At 43.4% G+C, this 20,979-nt stretch overlaps 1 protein-coding gene across 2 annotated transcripts in view; it reads left to right on the top strand.

Moving 5' to 3' along the window:
• The window catches only part of RARB (retinoic acid receptor beta), a 233,296-nt gene that overhangs the window by 206,182 nt on the left and 6,135 nt on the right, over window positions 1-20,979 (top strand). For both annotated transcript variants that reach the window (XM_056857879.1, XM_056857878.1), the window contains exons 4-5: window positions 7,000-7,160; window positions 12,110-12,286. In XM_056857879.1, coding sequence (XP_056713857.1) covers window positions 7,000-7,160; window positions 12,110-12,286 — 338 coding nt within the window. The remainder of the gene's footprint in view (window positions 1-6,999; window positions 7,161-12,109; window positions 12,287-20,979) is intronic.

Genomic DNA, 20,979 nt, shown 5'->3' with positions numbered 1-20,979 from the left:
AGTACTGAAGGCTATAATAGATCAAGTTTATAGTAATATGCAACAATTATGTAATGAATAGTCCATTAGAACCAGGCAGCGTTCAGACCTACTGTATTGTTGAAATGGCCTAGAAAAGATGACGTGCAGATGCTGTGTATGTTGTATGGTGTCATTTTGAGTGATGCATAGCATTTTGGGTTTCTACTAAACAGAATGTTGTTGGAGGAAACTGGCAAGGGCAGTACACTAACACAGTGTATTGTTACATCTCTGCATGAACATGTTGGTTAGTTTTGCTTCTTTTGAGTATGATAATCCTTCATATAGAGTAGGGTTGCCAGCTGTAGGTAGAGAAATTTCAGGAGATTTGGAAGTGGAGCCTGAGGAGGACAGGTTTTGGGGAGGGGAAGGACCTCAGAGAGGTATAAGAAGAAGAAAAGTTGGTTTTTATATGCCAGCTTTCTCTACCCCTAAAGAAAGAATCAAACCGGCTTACAATCACCTTCCCTTCTGCACAACAGACACCCTGTGAGGTAGGTGGGGCTGAGAGAGCTCTAATAGAGCTGTGACTAGCCCAAGGTCACCCAGCTGGCTTCATGTGTAGGAGTGGGGAAACAAATCCAGTTCACCAGATTAGTGTCAGCTGCTCATGTGGAGGAGTGGGGAATCAAACCCCGTTCTCCAGATCAGAGTCCACCGCTCCAAACCACCGCTCTTAACCACTACACCACGCTACCACAGAGTCCCTCTCCAATGCACCCATTTTCTCCAGGAGAAGTGATCTCTGTCATCTGGAGATCAGTTGTAATTCTAGATCTCCAGACTCTACCTGCAAATTGGCAGCCCTAATCTAGAGAAAAGTAACAACTTGAGAAATGTATTAGTCTTCTGTTGTGTGCCAGCCTCTTAATTTTGATTTGCATCTGTGGACTTACTATGTGGCTACATTCTGGGTGCAACATGAAATAAATATTTTTATGTGGTAAATTTCTTTGAGTGTTTTTTTGCTGTGATTTTCCTTATATATAGCCACAAGGTGAATAAATGTGTGGTACTCTTAACTTTTTATTTTATTATTTATTACTACCGGTACATTTAATATTGTAATGTTAAAAGCCTCCAATACTTTTAAATGTCAAATCCCTAAATATATCAGTCTATATTTATATCTATATCAATCTCTCTGTATTAGTGCGCAAATTCATTTAGGATGTTTGCATTGCTAAGCTGTGCCTGTCAGAGGTACTTTTGAAAGACTTATAGCTTAACCAGCGCCTTGTGTATTTGTCTGAGGTCATAAATGGGGTTGTTAATCTGAAGACTGCCTGAAGCCATTTCATCAATTAGGAGTATCTGATTTTCATGAACGTTATATACCTTTCAAAAACAATTTTGACAAGTCTCTTAAAGACTGCATAGTATCTGCAATACTGTTCTAATGGAGTGTATTAAACAAATGACCTCACCATATATTTTAAAATTAAAAGGGACTGTAGCATCACTTCAATATCGTTCTCTCCTGTACATGATTACTATGCATAAAAAGTTCTGAAATAAACTGGATAGACTACAGACATCCCAGCCTCTTTACTTAACTTTGAGGAAATGAAAGCTAGAAGAAGTGTTGTCCCATAGTACCATGTGTCCAGTAAAATGGGTCCCTCCGTGAAACAGAGCCAGTGTAGTACCGGGCTAGGATCTGGGAGGTCCAGGTTTGAATCCCCACCCTACCACTGAAGCTTGCTGGGTGTCTCTTGGACTAGTCATTCTCTCTCATCCTAACCTACCTCACGGGGTGGTGGAAGTTAAGATAACATGAGGAGAGCTATGTTATGGGTTGCCCTGGGTACCCATTGGGGAAAAAAACCAGGTATAAATAAATATAGCCCTGTCCTTTCAGCATATTTCTACCTGATTAACAACTTTATTTATTGCAATCATAGTTCAGCCAAGATTAATATATAGCCACATAGTAACTGATTAGGAACTGAGACTGTTTCCTTCCCCCAGATTAGGGTTGCCAGGCCCCTTTCGGCATTGGTGAGAGTTTTTTTGGGGGGGGGGTTGGAGGCGGGGCTGGAGTTGGCGATCCCCCACACGCGGGTGGCAGGAGAATCAGAGCTTGGGACATACATAGAATCACAGAGTTGGAAGAGACCACCAGGGTCATCTAGTCCAACCCCCTGCACAATACAGGAAATTCACAACTACCTCCCCCACACACACCCAGTGACCCCTACTCCATGCCTAGAAGATGGCCAAGATGCCCTCCCTCTCATGAACTGCCTAAGGTCATAGAATCAGCATTGCTAACAGATGGCCATCTAGCCTGTGCTTAAAAACCTCCAGGGAAGGAGCGCTTACCGCCTCCCAAGGAAGCCTGTTCCACTGATGAACCACTCTAACTGTTAGAAAGTTCATCCTAATGTCTAGACAGAATTTCGTTTGATTTAATTTCAGCCCGTTGGTTCTGGTCCGACCCTCTGGGGCAACAGAAAACAACTCAGCACCATCCTCTATATAACAGCCCTTCAAGTACTTGAAGATGGTTATCATATTCCCTCTCAGTCTTCTCCTCTTCAGGCTAAACATACCCAGCTTCTTCAGCCTTTCCTCATAGGACTTGGTCTCCGGACCCCTCACCATCTTTGTTGCCCTCCTCTGGACACGTTCTAGCTTGTCTACATCCTTCTTAAATTGTGGAGCCCAAAACTGAACACAGTTTCAGTTTCACTCTAGCAGTGAATGAACACTCTCTTGGAACTCTTCCATATTTCAGGCAGAAGCTCTGTTTAACTGGGTATCTTTTTTAATGAGCATATTGTTTAAAAATATTGTCTTGCACACAACTTTCCCGGCAGTGAAGATCATTGTGCTGTGGTGGCAGCTGTTGCCTAAGCAACTTTTTAAGAATCTGCCCTGACAGTCAGATTTTGCCCAATCAGAAGCCCTGTTAGGCAAAAGTCCCACCGGGCCATTGCCTGCTTCCTATGAATACTTGGCAGGCTCCAAGAAAGTTGTGAGCAGGTGCCGTCGAACCCATAGACACCACACTGGGGACCTCTGGCCTAGAAGTGTCTTCTCTAAAAGAACCGTGCAAGATAGGTATTACAAATAAAACCAACTTTGCCTGTAAATAAGCTATGACCGTTTCAAATTCTGGCCATCTATCCAACTAAAGGCAGTCATCTTAATTTTAAAAACTACAGCCTCACTTCCTTGAGAAGTCATCCAGAAGAAGCTACTATTGATATAAAGCAGGATAGGAAGAAGTTATAAGTGACTAACCACACTGGCTCATATTAGCTATCCTAAGCAGAATGTAGGTGTTAAATTTACAGTCCTTTATTAATGCGGTGTGGTAGAAAATAACAGAACTGAGAATGACTTGGTCTTATAATTTAAAACGAGCAAAAAATATAAAAGGGAAAAAAATACGGTATGAATGTGTTCCAGTGTTCCTGTTTTTTAACAGACTGCCTCTGTACATACCATTCCCAACATGCACAGTAAAAACTGTGAAATATAGCAATGCTTGAGTCCTAAGTATTTAGTAATGGCTATAAAAGTAAGGAATTCTTATATCAACATTACTCTAGGCGCGTTAAATACAATAGTTAGATTCATAGTTGGTGTGACTTCATTAAAGGCTATGAACTCGCACTAGGGATTTGTGTGGAGATAACTAGCTGTGGGAAGATATAACTTATATAAAATACAATATACAGCATAATCACATATTCTGTATTTGCACTGCACAGCCATTACAGCCACTTTGGGAACACTAGCTTAGAATTTACTGGTTTTGTGTGTTTGTTTAATTCCCTGTTCTGCAGAAGAGTCTTGCCGTTGACTTTTGCAGTGAATGAACACTCTCTTGGAACATGTCTAATGTTTTTGTAATCCAGAAGCTCTTCCTTCGAAATTGGATATCGCACTCCATTGTTTTCATTAACTTGCCAGGCTGATTGTTGCTTCACCAGATTTGACTTCTTAAACTTGATTGACAGTAACCTGTCACTCTGTTTTTAAGGACAGCACAGTTGCATTTTTTAAAAGGTAGGAATTAAAAATGCTTTAGCTTGCAGGGTTCTCATCAACGCAGATGCCTCATAATGTTGCAGGACACAAGATGTTCAGCTCACACGTTCAAAGCAGCCTTTCTCAGAAGGGTGCAGACTGTGTGGCAAAATTCTAAGAGTATTCTAACCAAGAGGGTTACCCAGCAGCAGAAAAAGCAGCAAAAAAGTGTTTCCCGTATAAATCAGCTCGTCTCAGGGAGTTCTTGGCAGCAGTTCACAAGACTGCCCTAAATGAGGTGTTTGTGTTCCACAAGCTGTTCAAAGCTATTGAGCTGAATAACTGCCGAGTCCTTATGTTTAGCAAATGTGTCAATCAGCTCATAGAAATATATGCAACTAGAGCTTGATTGCAGGATTCTTGCTGCTCTTGAAAATGGGGTAGGATTTGATGTAACCGCCAAGCAGGGCAATCCTATAGTTCCAACTGTGCCGGGGTAATGCTGGCATAATGTCATTTGGGATCAGATGTTCAACAAACTCACAATAGCTGCAGAAAAAAAAGCTGATGTAGCAACATCTACCTGTGCCTGGCACATCTGCCACCAGGAAGCACTGTACGAAGCACCATGTGTGCTGCACAACCAAAGAGGCACAAAGAGACCACTGCACTCCTTCCTTTAGCATCCATCATTGTATGGGGGTGTTAAGAGGCATGCACAGAGAACCAGAGGCATCCTAGTTCAATTCCTGCAGGCTCCTCACAGACAAATTCCTCAGTACTGCACACAACATCTTTGTATTCCTGTGAAGGAAGCATCATTTTACAGGGCAGAGGTGAGGAGATCTCATGCATGAGGGAGAATAGACAACAAAACTGCTCAGAGCTGGCAGTACCGTGAGTTGCCCTTGCAGTACAAAAGGAAACAGGTGACAGAGGTTCAGGTCCTGTCTTAGGGGCTTTTCAGTGCCCTCGACAGGGCTTAGCAGGATGCCCCAAAAGGCAGGCTGACAACAGATCAGATACGTCAGGGAAAAGGAGTAGGACTAGATCAGAGAAATAGAACCACATGACTCCAGGAATCGACAGAAGAAAAGCCCGTGATGTCCTTTGTAGTTAGTGTCCAGAATCCAAGCCTTTGAGATTGCCCCTTCCTCACTTGCCCATGCAAGGGAGGGCACCCAGCAGTACCAAAGGTGTCCCATGGGGAGCTACAAGTCAATGGTAGGTCCCTACTGTCTCACTGCCATTCCCCAAATGTCTGTGAGAAGAGCTTGCCCTATTTAAAAACAAAAACCAATGTAATCATTGTAACAACTATTCTCTGCTGTAAAGATTTTAATTGGAACATAGTCTGTTGGTTGAATGTAGGTTGTTAAGACAGTACACAGTTTCCTTATAATGCCCTGGGGGATGAGAGAGGGGGCCCCTTGCTCAAGTGCTCTGTACACTTGGCCTTTTAACAGGGGGAGGCTGGGAGACCAGTCATCTACCCTCCATTTGTTTTTGTCCTGTGCTGTTGGGTCCTATTATCTTGGGTGCTGTGGAACACAGGCAGGATGGTGCTGCTGCACTCGTCTTGTTTGGGGGCTTCCTAGAGGCACCTGGTTGGCCACTGTGTGAACAGACTGCTGGACTTGATGGACGTTGGTCTGATCCAGCAGGGCCTTTCTTATGTTCTTATGTTCTTATGGGTATCTGTGCAAAATGTCCCCTCCCTAAATGCCGTTTGTTCTTTATATATATGGTCAGTGATGCAGCCTCATGTCTTGATGTAGGAGAACTTTATTCTTTGGCTCAGACTAATCACTGAGGTGTTCTGTGACTGGCTGCAGTTGGCCAGAATCCATTACTCCACTGTGCTTGAGGGGGCAAAGAGAGACATGAAGGCACAGAGTGGTTTTCTGGGGTTCTTCATTGACTCCAACAGGAAGGTATTAATTTATGCCATTCCTTTCAAGGGTATAAAGTTACACTGTTGTTGGGGAAGGGACGAGTTATGCATTGTGTTAATGGTATGCTTATCACTCCATTTTTCAAAAGGGGTTTCACATTGTTAGTCCTTCCAGTTCTTACCTGGTTAATTTGGTTTCTCTTCCATTGTGCCTCAACCCATGCACATATCCCCACCACAATTTCAGGCCCTTCATAGAAATAGGCTTTTTTGCCTGCAGAAGCTGTTGGCGCAGTCAATCAGTTTGTCTCTAAGGTACCACTTCTTAGTGGTAATACAGTGATGATTGGTCACCAAGGGGCATATTCTTATACAGGAGTGGAAATTGCAACAAGGCAGGCATACATACTCAAATACAGCTTTTAAGAGGAAGCTGTTTATAGCACACATACCTTAGACAATTTATAACAAGTGGCATTCTGTGTGTTTTGCTAAAGAGGAATTGTAATAAGCAGAGTGATATTCTTTGTCTGGCCTGTCGTATGGCTATCTGTAAGAGAAAGGGGTGAAAGAAACAGGCACTGGGAAAGAGGTGGCCTTGAGGAAAGGGGCAGCAACTATGTCCGGGTACTATGAGGAATCCTGTTTATTTTCTCCACAATAGTGCTTCTTCAATCCAATTGTGTTAATAAATATTTGAGAGGATGGGTGGATATGGATGGTACAAAGTATAAGATGATTCAATGGTCAAACGTAACACTTCACAATACATGTACCTTCAGACTTCCTCAGACAAAAGAAAGTCCTTTCTCCTGCAGGTGACAGATTTGTAACCTGATTCAGTTAATCTTATGTGGTTAACCAACATTGTACTAAATTTCATAGAATCATAGAGTTGAATGGGACCACCAAGGGCATCAAGTCCAACCCCCTGCATAATGCAGGAAATTCACAACTGCCTCCCCCCTCCACACCCCTGTTTTTTCCTTTCCGTGTGCACAGTATGTTTGACTTTTAATGTTTATAGCCACAACGAAGAACTGCTATAGATAGTGTAAGGGTAGTCTAAGATGTGTCTGAAGTGCCTCCATTCTTGCCTCCAGCTGTCAGAAATGACAGGAACAAAAAGAAGAAGGAGCCTTTGAAGCAGGAGCTTATGGAGAACTATGAAATGACAGCCGAGTTGGATGATCTCACAGAGAAAATCCGGAAAGCCCACCAGGAAACGTTCCCTTCACTCTGCCAGCTGGGTAAATACACTACGGTAAGACTTGTTCTGTGGAGTCATTAGGAAATGGGTAAAGAAGATGAGGGGTTGGTGGGGTTTAAGTTACGGAATCACAGAAGTTTATCAAACTGGAAGGGATATAAAAGTCCGTAGTATAAATCTATGCATTGATAAGAAAACATCTCCCAAAATATGTGCCAGTATGATCCAAGTTGTGAGAAATGTAGATGAGAGCAGGAGTGACTCAGGGACCAGCGGTGCTGGATTCGAACAGGGGAAATTAACAAAGATCTGATACCATCCTCTTGCTATGTTGGGTAATAGAATCCCTTTATAAATTATGGGAGTATTCCCCCCCCCCCAAAAAAAAACCCATCCATAGCCTGAACTGGTATTTTAGGGCCTTCAAAGTACAATTGAAGGAGCTTGTTCACTGAACAATATGTTTAAATACATTTATTGGACCATTTTCCCATTTTGAATTTCTTAGGTATTTAGCTGAGGAAGGCCAGCTAAGGCCACAAAGTGAACAGTCAGTGGAATGTGATTCTTTCACCTCCCACCCCCACCTCAGCTCGTAATGCCCCCCCTCAATTGCCATTCCTGGAGACCACCAGGAAACATTATCTGTGGGTGTCAAAAGTCTGCATGTGGGGTTAGCAAAAATCACCCCTGTTCCACCTATAGAAATGTTTAGCAGGTTTCAAGCCAAACTGTTTTAAGGTGATGTCAATGGCTTGTATGATCTGTGTCATTTTTTAGCCTTCACCCAAAAGTCAGAGTTTTTGTGGAGATCTCCATAGTGTTAAGTATTGTGTATCAAAGGGACCACAGAGCATTGAGTTCTGTGGTCTTTGAGTACACTGAGCTGTCAGTGAAATTGTGGCCCTTGATTAGGCTTTTTGAGCATGTCATCATTAACAAGCTACACTTTATGTGGTATTATGGTATAGACTGTAAGTCTAGGAGAGACCCTGGCTCAAATATTGTCACCAGATGAATGGGCATTTCTTGTTTTGCAAAAAAAAAAAAAAAGTCGTGCTTCTGATCCAGGCCTGCAAAGTTTATGGTCATATGTGTCTTGGGGCCTGCAAAATGTTTGAAAGGCTCCATTTCCCCAGTCCCAGGAATAAATGTAGCAGGTACAGGAGGTTGCCTAAGGATCATACATGGGCTGTGTTTGGCTTGGCGGCTGTGTTGGCTTGCCTTAATCAAATGACGCTTGAGTGTTTAGGAGTCTTGTTCAGCTGGTGAAGTAGAGTCTAAAGGCGGGATGGAGTCTGCTACTGTGTTGCTCTATTATATTCTGCATTCGGAGTAAGAGAAGCATCAGAGTGCCTCAGACCAAACCAAAAGGGATCAATTGAGATGAAAAATAAAAAATAAATAAAATAAAAAAATGGCCACGTAATTGGATTTTACAGCATGATTGGGCTTTTCCGCAGATAAAAATGCCACTAGGGTGTCTTACAGTATTATTCTACCATATGTGCTCCATTGCAGTATTATGGGAAATGTGGCCCTTAAACTGCACGCATGAATGCTGTTGGAAAAAGCACTCAGTAAATTCACCGCAATGAAGCATCCAGCTAAAGTCCTCCAGTTTGATACTTCTCAGAACCCATGGAGAGTGAGTCGTGGAGTTTCCGCTTCTCGCCTACTTTTTTATATTAATTCCATATTTTATCTTTCGGCCTGTGCATGAATACTGACGCTGCATTTTATTTTTTCCATATTAAGGAAGTAGCTAAAAATGTGCTTGTTTCCAACAATACTGTTAAGGGCTCAGATTACCAAATAAAAACTGCTAAAATGCTTTCTGTTTGCAGTGTTCGTAAAGATAACACATAACAGTTTTCAGTCCGAGTCCCTATGGATGTTGCAAGCAGGGCGATAAAAGAATGAGTTCACGTTGTATTTTACCAATTACCTCTTGGTTTGCCTAACAGTCGATTGGATTTACATTTTTGTTCAGGCTTCAGGGCATCAGTTTAAAAGCAGCCATGCCAACCTTCCCTGGTGCAGTGTGTGGGGGGGGGATGATAAAGGAAAGCTCATAAGGTCCCCATCAAATGTTGTTCGCACTCGCTGGTTTCATGCAGTATCCTCTTTCCAGATGGATACCCCATTGTACAAGGATTTCCTGCTCAAGGCTCTTCTCTGTGCATTTCTGTGTACTGCCATTTTTCCTGTAAGCGGCCAATTCAATTTAATTATAACCTGAATGGCTGAACATCTTGACCTTGCTCCTCACCCCCTTATGCAGTATTTTGCCAGGGTTCTTGAGGATAATATGAAATCAGCTTTAAGGAAATGTACTTGCCAACTAAAGGAACTATTTCAGGTTCCAAAGTGGAGATTAAGCCCGGTGTTGTCCTCGAACAACCCGCAAGAAAAATCTCAGCATCAGAATTCATTTCTGCAAGGTCTGCATAAGAAGCACAGACTGCACCTTGTGAAGGAAATGGTTCCAGGAATGTCTTGTTTTGCCTGCTATTGTTATTCTTCCTAGGCAAAGCTTATACACAACACATAGGGGTCTCAAAACAGCTTCTGTTTGTCAGGAAATTACTCGTGCACAGGCCTGCTGAGGGACTTTAAAGCCTACCAATAAATTTGGGCGCCCCTTTCTTTTATTTTTAAACTGGCCAGTGTTGCGGTCAACTAGGGTTGCCAACCTCCAGGTGGTGGCTAGAGATCTCCCACTATTACTACTGATCTCTGGGTGACAGCCATCAGTTCCCCTGGAGAAAATGGCTATTCTCTGGATATTTGCAGATCACTTACCAGAAGTCTCCCTGTGGCTAGTGCAGTGGCTCCCAGGGCTCCCACTGCCACTGCCACAGGTGGCTCCTGAGGGCCCTGCTGCTAACGTGGCAGTCCTTGAAGACCTTGCTACCAATACGGTAGCTCCAAGCGATCCCGCCAGCTTCCTGGGGCCCTGCTGCCGTTGCTGAGAGTGGGTGAGGAAGCTGGCAGGTGGCTGAGAGAGCCACTGCCACCACTGTAAGGGGGGGCAGGAAGAAGCTGGTGGCAGGGAGAGCTGGTGCTTTGGGTGGGGAGCAGCAAGTGGGCAGTGACTGCAGAGGCCTGCAAGTGGGCAAGGAGGCTCCAGAGCCAGCGAGGTGTAGTGGTTAAGACTGGTGTTTGAAGCGGTGGACTCTGATCTGGAGAACCGGGTTCGATTCCCCACTCCTCCAGATGAGCGGCGGCGGCTAATCTGGTAAACCGGATTTGTTTCCCCACTCCTACACATGAAGCCAGCTGGGTGACCTTGGGCCAGTCACAGCTCTGTTAGAGGTCTCTCAGCCTCACCTACCTCACAGGGTGTCTGTTGTGGGGAGGGGAAGGGAAGGTGATAGTAAGCCGCCGCTTGATTCTTCCTTAAGTGGTAGAGAAAGTCGGCATATAAAAATCAACTCTTCTTCTTCCTTGTCACCTCCGACGCTGTAGCTGCCAGCTCAGCTGCCCTTTTAAAACTTTAAAACTTTCTACTCAGTCAGAAAGCAGGGAGAAGCAGCGCTGGAGTTGGGGGGTGTTGAGGGGGATTCTTTGCACCCCCTCCCCACAACTCCACAGCTCCTCCTCTCTGAAGTCTGACCAATTAGAAGCTGGGGGGAAGTTTTTAAAGGGCAGCTGAGCTGGTAGCTACAGAGATGGGGGGGGCGAGAACGAGCCCATTTGCCTACTCACCTTCCCCCCCCCAGTTTTGAATTGGTCAGACTTCAGCCGCAGCTGAAGAGATTAAGGTAAGGAGGGGAGGTGGGGAGAAAGAGAGATAGGGGAAAATATTGATGAATAAGGGTGGGAGGAAGAGGGGGTAAATTGTCAGAGAAGGGAAGGGTAGAGAAATATACAGGGGGGGAGAAAGATGAAGGGGGAGAAAAGAAGGTAGGTAAGATGGTCTGGGAACAGGAGCAGGAGAAAGGGCATGGAAGATTATTTGAGAAAGGGAGAGGGAAGGGAGATAAGGCGGGGGGTATGGGATTCACTCTCCCCACAATTTTCTTTTGGGTCCCCACTCATCAATTTCTGATATATAAGAGGGCTCAATCCTCTTATCCCATGAATGCTGAGTTTATTCAGGAGACAGTGGAGAAAGACTTTATCAAAAGCTTTTCTGAGCTCTAAGTATATAATGTCAGCAAGATCACATGTGTTTCTTAACTCTCTCAGAGGACACTCAGTGGTTGGTGAGACAGAACTTCCTTTTACAGAAGCTATGCTGGATAATTTTAATTTAATCTGGATAAAACTAGACTGAAATGCTAGAAAGTTTGCTACTTTAATAGTTGCATGTTGTGGCCTTAAATAGATGCTATGACAATATCTTTTAGTGGCAGATGAATTCCTTGCAAGCAATGAACATTGTACCCGGAGACAATGGGATCACCCTCCAATAACACGCATGGTTCTTTTCCATCATCATATCACCGGTTCTTCTTTCTATGGTAATTGACTTCTGAGAGAGCTGTAAAACCTTTGCCGAACCCTGGAGAAGAGAAACTAGCTAGAACTAATTTGCTGAGACAGTTAGCATGTGAAAAAGAATGTCATATTGTAGAAATGATCCCTCATAAGACAAAATTTGACTCCTTTTCCCAGACAGAGAAACCTAGATCCCACTCCCACTCAGTTTAATTCCTAGGTTGCGGCTGTAAAAAGATACTTCTCAATGAAGTCATTGTACAACTGGAGGAAACAAAAGATGACAAAGGAATTTGGAAATGGTTACATTCATTATTATCCTAGGTGCAGATGGTGCCTTTAATCATAAGCAACAAAGAAGCATGAAGGGAATTTTTGGAACACTGGGCGCAGTTAAGGACAAAAGCATTCCAACAGCAAATGTCAATGAAATTTTGCAAATTGTTAATAGAACTGTTTTTTAGAAGGGCTGCCTTCTCCATTTGTTATTTTATGTGGTTTCAGCTATAACATGCTGCAGAAGTCAGTTGATATTTGATTCATTCTGTTCTTTCCAGAACTCTAGCGCTGATCATAGAGTTCGACTGGACCTTGGGCTTTGGGACAAATTCAGTGAACTAGCTACAAAGTGCATTATCAAAATAGTGGAATTTGCTAAACGGTTGCCTGGTTTTACAAGTTTGACCATTGCAGATCAGATCACGCTACTTAAAGCAGCTTGCTTGGACATCTTGGTATGTATTTTTTCCTCTTAGTAGGATTAATTTTAATTTGATTTTATTAACAGGTATACTTCTATACGTTTATGACTGATGTTCATGACAGAGACACAGTGATCCAGCATCCATATTGCATTGTGAGAATTATTAATTTCGGAGGGTCTTCTTATGGCAATCCTGCATGAACAATATTGAAATGACTGCAAGCTGAGCAGAGAAGTGCTTGCTTCCTGTGCTGGTACAGCCCAGTTATTGTGAGAATGTTGAATGACTGAAAGTAGTGATAAGAGCTAGAAAGCCCTGCAAATATTTGTGGACTGTCACTTGTTCAGATACCTACCTGTTACAAACTCGTAAAATGAGTTGAACTGTCTTATATGGTCAGACCAACAACTTGCCTATTTAATGCTGATTCTCCAAGTTGTCAGGCAGATACCCTTCACAGCCCTGCTGCCTTTTTACTGGACAGTGCTGGGACCTTTTGCATGCAAAACATGTGCTCTGTCAGTTACAGCTATGGCAGACAACCTCAAAGGTAGGGTCTGGAGTTCTCCTGGAATTAAAACTAATCTCCAGACTACAGGGACGAGTTTATGGGGTGGACTCTATGGCATCACATCCTTACTGTGTTTCCTCCCTGCCTCAAACTCTGCCTTCTCCAGGCACAGCCCCCAAAGCTCCAGGAATTTCCCAAGATAGAGTTGGCAAACCTAGCTGCAGACCCTCCCAGGATAGCTGTAAGGAGTGGAAACGTTTTGGGCTGTTTGTGGTGTAATCTGCAAAATTTGAGGAGGGCAGAGTAGGCTTTTTAGTCAACAGGGATACAACTTGAAAACACTATAGCTTTGTCCCTCCTACGGCTAGCATAAGCAGAATAATTTATGCAAAACAAACAAATCTATGTAAATTGGCTTAATTTGCATGGTTAATATAGGCCACAGAATTCAGATTTTCTTCTGAGAATTTGTGTTACCATGGTAAAGAGTATGCAAAAGTAGACGGGATCGAACCTGGATCTTAATCCTACCCTTGCTCACCTCAAAGAATTACTATGAGCTCTGCTCACGACCTAAGTTCGATCCCAACAGAAGTTGGTTTCAGGTAGCCTGCTCAAGGTTGACTCAGCCTTCCATCCTTCCGAGGTTGGTAAAATGAGTACCCAGCTTGCTGGGGGTAAAAGGAAGATGACTGGGGAAGGCACTGGCAAACCACCCGTAAACAAAGTCTGCCTAGTAAACGTCGGGATGTGACGTCACCCCATGGGTCAGGAATGACCCGGTGCTTGTACAGGGGACCTTTGCCTTAATGCTGAATGAAAGAAGAATTGCACATTATATTCTTTTTCAGATTTAGGGCAAGATAGATTACACAAAGGGGAGAAAAGGCAGCATTTTATTTTTCTGTCTCATGGATGACCAGAACTGGGCTTGTGGGAGTCTGAGCTCTTGCTGTATAGTCCTTGTCCCTAGAAGCCCCTTGTTGGGTGGTTCTGTAGTCCACTGTACACATCATGTTGGCCTTGGACTAGACTCCATTGGGGAAATTTCTTGCAGAAGTCATATGTCATGAAAACTCAGAAGCCCCCATAAGTTCAAACAAAACCCAAGATATTGTAGTTCCTCTGACCTTTTACTTCTTGTTTTGTCAGAAGCAGTTGTGAAGGGTCCCTCCTGTACGACACTGATGTGTGGGTGAGGGGTAGCCGTAATGGTGGACAACAGAGAAGGGGAGGGAGAGTGGAGGTTTGCCCCCGTGGTTCCCAAGGTTCACCTCTCCTTGTCCCTTTTTCTTACAAGCTTCCATTCATCCCCCCGGCTGTCTTCTCAAGTTCTCATTATTGTGTGTGGTCCCTTCACAAGGCAGAGCAATTTATTACCAATTGCATGCCTGCCATGGTTAGCGCTGTTATGATAAGATCGAGTTAAATATTTCTTGCTTCAGAAAGGCATACAGTTATTTGTAAAATATGACATGGGTCTGAAGCATAGAGTAATGAGAAGGGAGCAAAACTGTAGTTGAGTAGGCAACTTAATAAAGGGTTAATATATTGGTGATAGTTTGTGTGTGTGTGTGTGTTTTTAAACAAGGTTCAGCAAGAGTTTACATAGTTTAACTTCTCTCCAACCCTTCGCTCTTAAGATGCCTCCCTTCTATTTTCAGCCTGTCATTTCCTAGGAATGCTTGTCAGCTGCCAGACACAATCATTTGTAATTCTGGTTGCTTAAGATCCATCCTCTTTATCCTTTGGTAGACTAGCTTTGCTGTGTGGACTGGACCATGTTTTATATTTAATAAGATGGCAACACACACTGGCAGGAGCGTCGGGGCACCTTCTTCTGTCCAGTTCCCTTCTTGTAGCCCACCGTCATCAAGATTATGCATGTTACCATGTTGGGAGATTGCTTTTCACGCATAGAGGACACCGTGGAGTTTCCTAAGGAAATTTTAGAACTGTGAAGGGAATGTCTGTTGAATATTGGTGTTGGGATGGGGGCGCTGTTGTGGGGGTGCACTCATCATTGGTACACAAGGTCATGCTTGATAAGCATGCACCCCCATGACCAGTATTCAACAGACTTCCCTTCACAGTGTGTTTTGCTTTTGTTTGGACAATTTTGGATGTACCTCTAGTCACAGCCATCCCCATCCCAACCCCGTTCTTAGAATCAATAGATTTATTAACATTCTCTGGGTCTTTTCATGCAGGAGAGTGCCTCTTGGGGGTAATGTGTGTGTAAAGTGCCTTCAAGTCGCAGCTGACTTATGGCGACCCCTTTTTTTGGGTTTTCATGGCAAGAGACTAACAAAGGTGGTTTGCCAGTGCCTTCCTCTGCACAGCAACCCTGGTAATTCCTTGGTGGTCTCCCATCCAAATACCAACCAGGGCTGACCCTGCTTAGCTTCTGAGATCTGACGAGATCAGGCTAGCCTGGGCCATCCAGGTCAGGGCGCTTGGGGGTAATACATACATACATACATACATACATACATACATACATACATACATACATACACACACAGAGAGAGAGGAGAGAGAGAGAGAGAGAGAGAGAGCGCATTTCCCTCCTCAGTATTGGACAACAGAGCCTTTGTCCAAGGATTAGGCCTATACAAACCCAAAATGAAGGACTAGACATTTTGAAGGTTTCTGTAACACTAGAACAAATGCTTGGCAATGTGTTTGTCAAGCTGAGGAAATTGTTTTGTCAAGTAGAGGAAGAAATCGTTTTTGACTTATCTTCTTTCTTGGCTAAACTGTTGTCTCAGCATTGTACACATTTCTTGTTAAAACACTACAAATCTAATATAGAACCATGATGGGTAGCCATGTTAGTCTGTCTGTAGCACTAGAAAAGAGCAAAAGTCCAGTAGCACCTTAAAGACTAACAAAATTTCATGAGTCACAGCTCACTTCTTCAAATGTTATAGAGCCCCCCCCTCCCCACCATCCACTTACGGCAGTGGGTAAGGCCTAGGCAAAGGATAAGCAACAGAAAGCCAGGGTCCCAAATATGGGTTCTAAAGGATTCCCATTTTGACCTATATTTTCCTCTGCTTGACAATTTCCTCTGCTTGAGAAACATGTTGCCAAGCATGAGGGAGCCAGCATGGTGTAGTGGTTAAGAGCAGTGGTTTGGAGCAGTGGACTCTGATCTGGAGAACTGGGTTTGATTCCCCACTCCTCCACATAAGCGGCAGAGACTAATCTGGTGAACTGGATTTGTTTCCCCACTCTTACACACGAAGCCAGCTGGGTGATCTTGGGCTAGTCACAAACTCTTAGCCCCACCTACCTCACAGGGTGTCCATTGTCAGGAGGGGAAGGGAAGGTGATTGTAAGCCAGTTTGATTCTTCCTTAAATGGTAGAAAAAGTCGGCATATAAACACCAACTCTTCTTCTTCTATACACATGAACACATGAAGCTGCCTTATACTGAATCAGACCCTTGGTCCATCAAAGTCATTATTGCCTACTCAGACTGGCAGCGGCTCTCCAGGGTCTCAGTTAGAGGTCATTCACATTACCTACTTGCCTAGTCCCTTTAACTGGAGATGCTGGGGATTGAACCTGGGACCTTCTGCGTGCCAAGCAGATCCTCTACCACTGAGCCACAGCCCCTCCTCTCACACACATACCTGTTTAGGATGCAACTATGCCACTTCCTTCTAAACGAAGGGCTCTTCCTAACCTTATGTCCGACACAGCAAAACACAAGTGAAGCATTATGAGAGCAACACCCCCCACACTGTGCACTCAGTTGCTCTATCCTTCACACTAGCCAAGATGAAAGACAGTGGCCTCAAGCAACTGAGGTTCATATCAAGTTCTTGACCTTGAGAAGGAAAGGCACAAAGAGGCCTTTGCATGTTGCTTGGCCTGCGTGGGAGTGTGTATTGATTCTGTGACATTGCTATTTGTTTGCTCAATGTTAATGATCATTTATTTTTTAAGGTCAGACATACCTTTTTCCTCAACATTTTTTTGGGGGGAGGAGGGGGGCTTTTTCCTGCATGGGAATAACTCAGTAGGAAGTAGGGTTGCCAGGTCCCTCTTAGCCACCGGCGGGAGGTTTTTGGGGCAGAGCCTGAGGAGGGCGGAGTTTGGGGAGGGGAGGGACTTCAATGCCATAGAGTCCAATGGCCAAAGCAGCCATTTTCTCCAGGGGAACTGATCTCTATCAGCTGGAGATCAGTTGTAATAGCAGGAGATCTCCAGCTAGTACGTGGAGGTTAGTAACCCTAGTAGGAAGTCCATGTTCTGTTGAAATTATGGCCCCTCTAAAACATCAGAAGGCAATCAGTAGGATCTAGGGGGAGCTAGTGCCATGAAATCGTCAAACCTTCCAGCTGCCCGTGGTAGTTTTCTTCCATGTGTGTGCATAAGCTGATACCAAGAACTTGGTGTGCAGGAATGTGACTTCCTTTGAAGAAAAAAGTATTGAGGCTAAAATTACTTTTTAAGGTGTAAAAAGAGAGAAGGAGAGAGAGAAGGAGGTTGTTTTCATTTTAGCGCATCAGATTGCTTGACCACAAATAGTTTTACATGGGTGGGACAGATGGCCTTATAGTTTTCAGAATGATTTTCAGAGAGACATTTGTTTCTTCAGCTAGCAGTGAAGAAGATTCTTCATAATTTAATATCATCACAATTTTGCAAACATGTCCCCAATAGTTACAGTTAGTGCACGTTTCCCATACATTCCTGTTACTCATTTGTAGCATATCAAGGAACTGGGAGGGGTGTACGGAGAGAGAAACAACACCCAGTTCCCTCTTTTGTATGAAACCATCTCTACCAGGAAATGACTGCTGTTCACCACAGGTGATCAAGGAAGTTATCACTCATCACTACATTCAGTGGCGGACCTACATTTCTGGGGCCCTGAAGCTTGAACTGTTATGGGGGCCCCTTTGCAACCAGCAACAATAGGGCAACATCCAACAAGTTTCAAAGGGCTTTTCTGCCCTTGCAAGGACCTCAAGGCCGAAATGGTGGTGAACAGGTTGGTGGGGTGGAGTCCTTGAAAATGGGCCATGCAGTGATGAAATAAAACTACAGAACTATTAAGCCATAACCAACAAAGGATTTGAGGATCCAGCTGCCAAAATGTAGGCTATGAATAGCTTCTGGCAATTACAGGGACATTTTGAGGCCATATGAAATGGGTGTACTTCAACCCATTGGCTTATGATTCTATCACTGAAAAACTCCATTGATTTTGTTGAGAAATTCACTCATTAAAAAAAAGTTGCTTCGGGGGCCCCTCCGGGATTCAGGGCCCTGAAGCTTAAGCTTCATTAGTTTCAAAGTAGATCCGCCTCTGACTACATTACCACTAATGCCTGAGAGAGAGCATGAAGTTTTCCAGCATTTGCACAAATATGCACCCTAATCCTGTGGAAGTAAGTCCCCCTGCAATGGTGCCTGGAAATGTGCATACACCTAGGTAAATGTGCATAGGATTGCAACCTGAGCCTTATTCCTCAGCAGACTTTACTCACAACATCACTGCAACATGTGCACCTCAAGGTACCAAGTTTATTTTATTTCTGTGTCATGTAGTTCTAGCAGAAAAATCAATTTCCCCCCAAAATTCCCTTGAGCTGTCCCAGTAAATTCAACAAATGCCAACTCTGCCTTTAAAATGGTTCTGAAAATTATTTTGAAAACTGCCCTGCTACCGTAATTTTTTTGTTGTGTGATATACAACTTTCTAAAATGAGAAATATTTTATTATTACATTATTACATTTGCCCAGTTCCCCCCCCCTTTCATAAAGTTCTCCTGTTGTAAAAAGTAATTGTTAAAAGTAATTTAGTCAGTGAGATTTATTCAGGTTGTGGTCATAGACCTTAACAAACCAACTACACCCAAAATTAAATAGAATAAAATAAAATTCAACCCACAGCTGTATTAGTCCAATATCACAATAACTACTACTACTACACATTGAAATAAAAACGTCCCCCCTTTAAAATAGTTTACCAGGATATTGTGGACCATATCAAGCCATTGCATTACCTGTATCAGACCTATTAAAACTTTTCCTTAGTTTAATTGCTATAATGAAAAAAGAGGCCACTCTTTGTGTAATAGATAAATTTACATCAGCCAGCAAGAATCTTACTCGCTCTTCTTCTGAGACCAACATCTGTGGTATGCACTGGATCAGTCTTGGTCGTATCGTGGTGTACAGGGCACAGTGGAAAAGAACATGGGGCAGGTCTTCTACCTGGTCAGCAGAGCAGGGGCAAAACCGTTGACCATATGGAATTCTACCATGTCTGCCTTTAATAACTTCTGATGGAGACACTTGTAACCGGACCACTGTAAAAGCTCTCCTCTTTTGAGGTTCTACCAACTCCTTAAGGTAATTAGAGGGGCTTTGTTCTGTTTAAATAGGTGATACCATTTTGAAAACTGTGCATTTGCAGATCTGCAGGAATCTGTTAAAAGTAATTGCAGCTGCTCTGTGTTGCCTCGGTCTAAGTATATGGTAAAGTAATACCTTAAACCGTAAGCAATTATGCTGGTTGAACAGTGGCATTGTAGAATGTGGTTTTGGGGTAAAAAATGGCGGGAACGACAGATGCCATTTAGTAGTGAACCTCTGCATGTACAAGCAGGCACATTTATTTACTTCATTTGTACCCTGCTTTTCTCCCCAAGGGGAATCCAAAGCTGCTTACGTCGTCCTCCATTTTATAAACATGTGCACCATCATTGGCGATGCAGTGCCCAGTTATGCTTGGTGATCTGGGTTGCAGACTGTCACTCAGAAGAAAGATCACAACGCAGAATGAAAACAAGGCAAAAGCAACAGGTGCAAGAAGGATTTATTGATAAGCCAGTTTTCAAATTCTGGACGTAAATCTGGAAACCGGATTGAATTGAATTCAGTATATTGGCCAGAAGCGGAGAAAGCAGCTTCCTCTGTAGCCAGTAAACTTAGAAAGTTTTCTTACAAACTGCAATCCCTCTAACCCTGGCGACAGCCGGGAAAGACTCGATTCAGGTTACTTTCTTCTTTTAATTTAGAAGCTGAGTGGTTTTCTCTGGAAAAAAAAAAGAACATTTATGTTAGGAGCACTGAGAAATGTAGCAACCAGCTTGTCCTTCTTGCATCCTCTGGTTTTGCCGTTTCTCTTATATAGTTCTGCATTGTGGTCAATTGTCCCAGTCAAGAGAGAGTTGTACATTCAGATGGTCACCTTGATTTCAGAATTCTGTGGACTTTTCAGAGTGTCTACACAACGAACAAATTGCTAAATTAAGATGCAAATGCACCGAAAGACCATATGATTTGACTCCATACTTCTCTTGAGCCGCTGATTTCTGTTGAGTTTGTGAAATATTAGCATGGATTTAGCAGTTTCCTTACCCAAATTACAGACACACTGCAGCTTTTACATTCCATAATTACCAAATTGAAAGGAAAAAGAAAACATCACTATCACTTTCATCCTGTTGAAAATCTCTGACAAGAGAGATTTCTGTCAGCAGAAGTCTTCTTCGCCTCCCCCCTCCCCCACCGCAACCCAAATTGTCCATAGAAATCCTGCTCCTAGAGGATGGGAGACCTTCAGGAACAGCGTGAGGAGGCAGTTGGAGGTCTGCCAGGGGAGGGGGAAATTGATGAAAAATTGTGCCCCCCTTCCAACAGTGGAAATGATTGGTGGGATCCAGTCTACTTCTAACAAAAAGTTATGTTACACTGAGAGCCAGGATGGTGTAGTGGTTAAGAGCGGTGGTTTGGAGTGGTGGACTCTGATCTGGAGAACCGGGTTTGATTCCCCACTCCTCCACATGAGCAGCAGACGCTAATCTGGTGAACCAGGTTGCTTTCCACACTCCTACACATGAAGCCAGCTGGGTGACCTTGGGCTAGTCACACTCTCTCAGTCCCACCTATCTCACAGGGTCGATGTGGGAGGGGGGGAAGGTGATTGTAAGCCAGTTTGATTCTCCCTTAAGTGGTAGAGAAAGTTGGCATATAAAAACCAACTCTTCTTCTTCTTAAGGAAAAAAAGTATTTCTTTTGGTATCTCTAATTCAGTTGAGTAACAGTCAGACAGAGTAAATATCAATAATTTGTACCCAGTTATCAAATTTTATATTTTGCAAAGTCATCTTTTATCACTTTTTTTAAAAAAAAAAAAAGAGAAGAGGTGCCATACAAGAGAACAACTTATTGGGTCTCTGGCT

The sequence above is a fragment of the Euleptes europaea genome, chromosome 11 (genome assembly GCF_029931775.1).
Source record: "Euleptes europaea isolate rEulEur1 chromosome 11, rEulEur1.hap1, whole genome shotgun sequence".
NCBI classification, from domain to species: domain Eukaryota; kingdom Metazoa; phylum Chordata; class Lepidosauria; order Squamata; family Sphaerodactylidae; genus Euleptes; species Euleptes europaea.
This window is presented reverse-complemented; position numbering and strand designations above follow the sequence as displayed.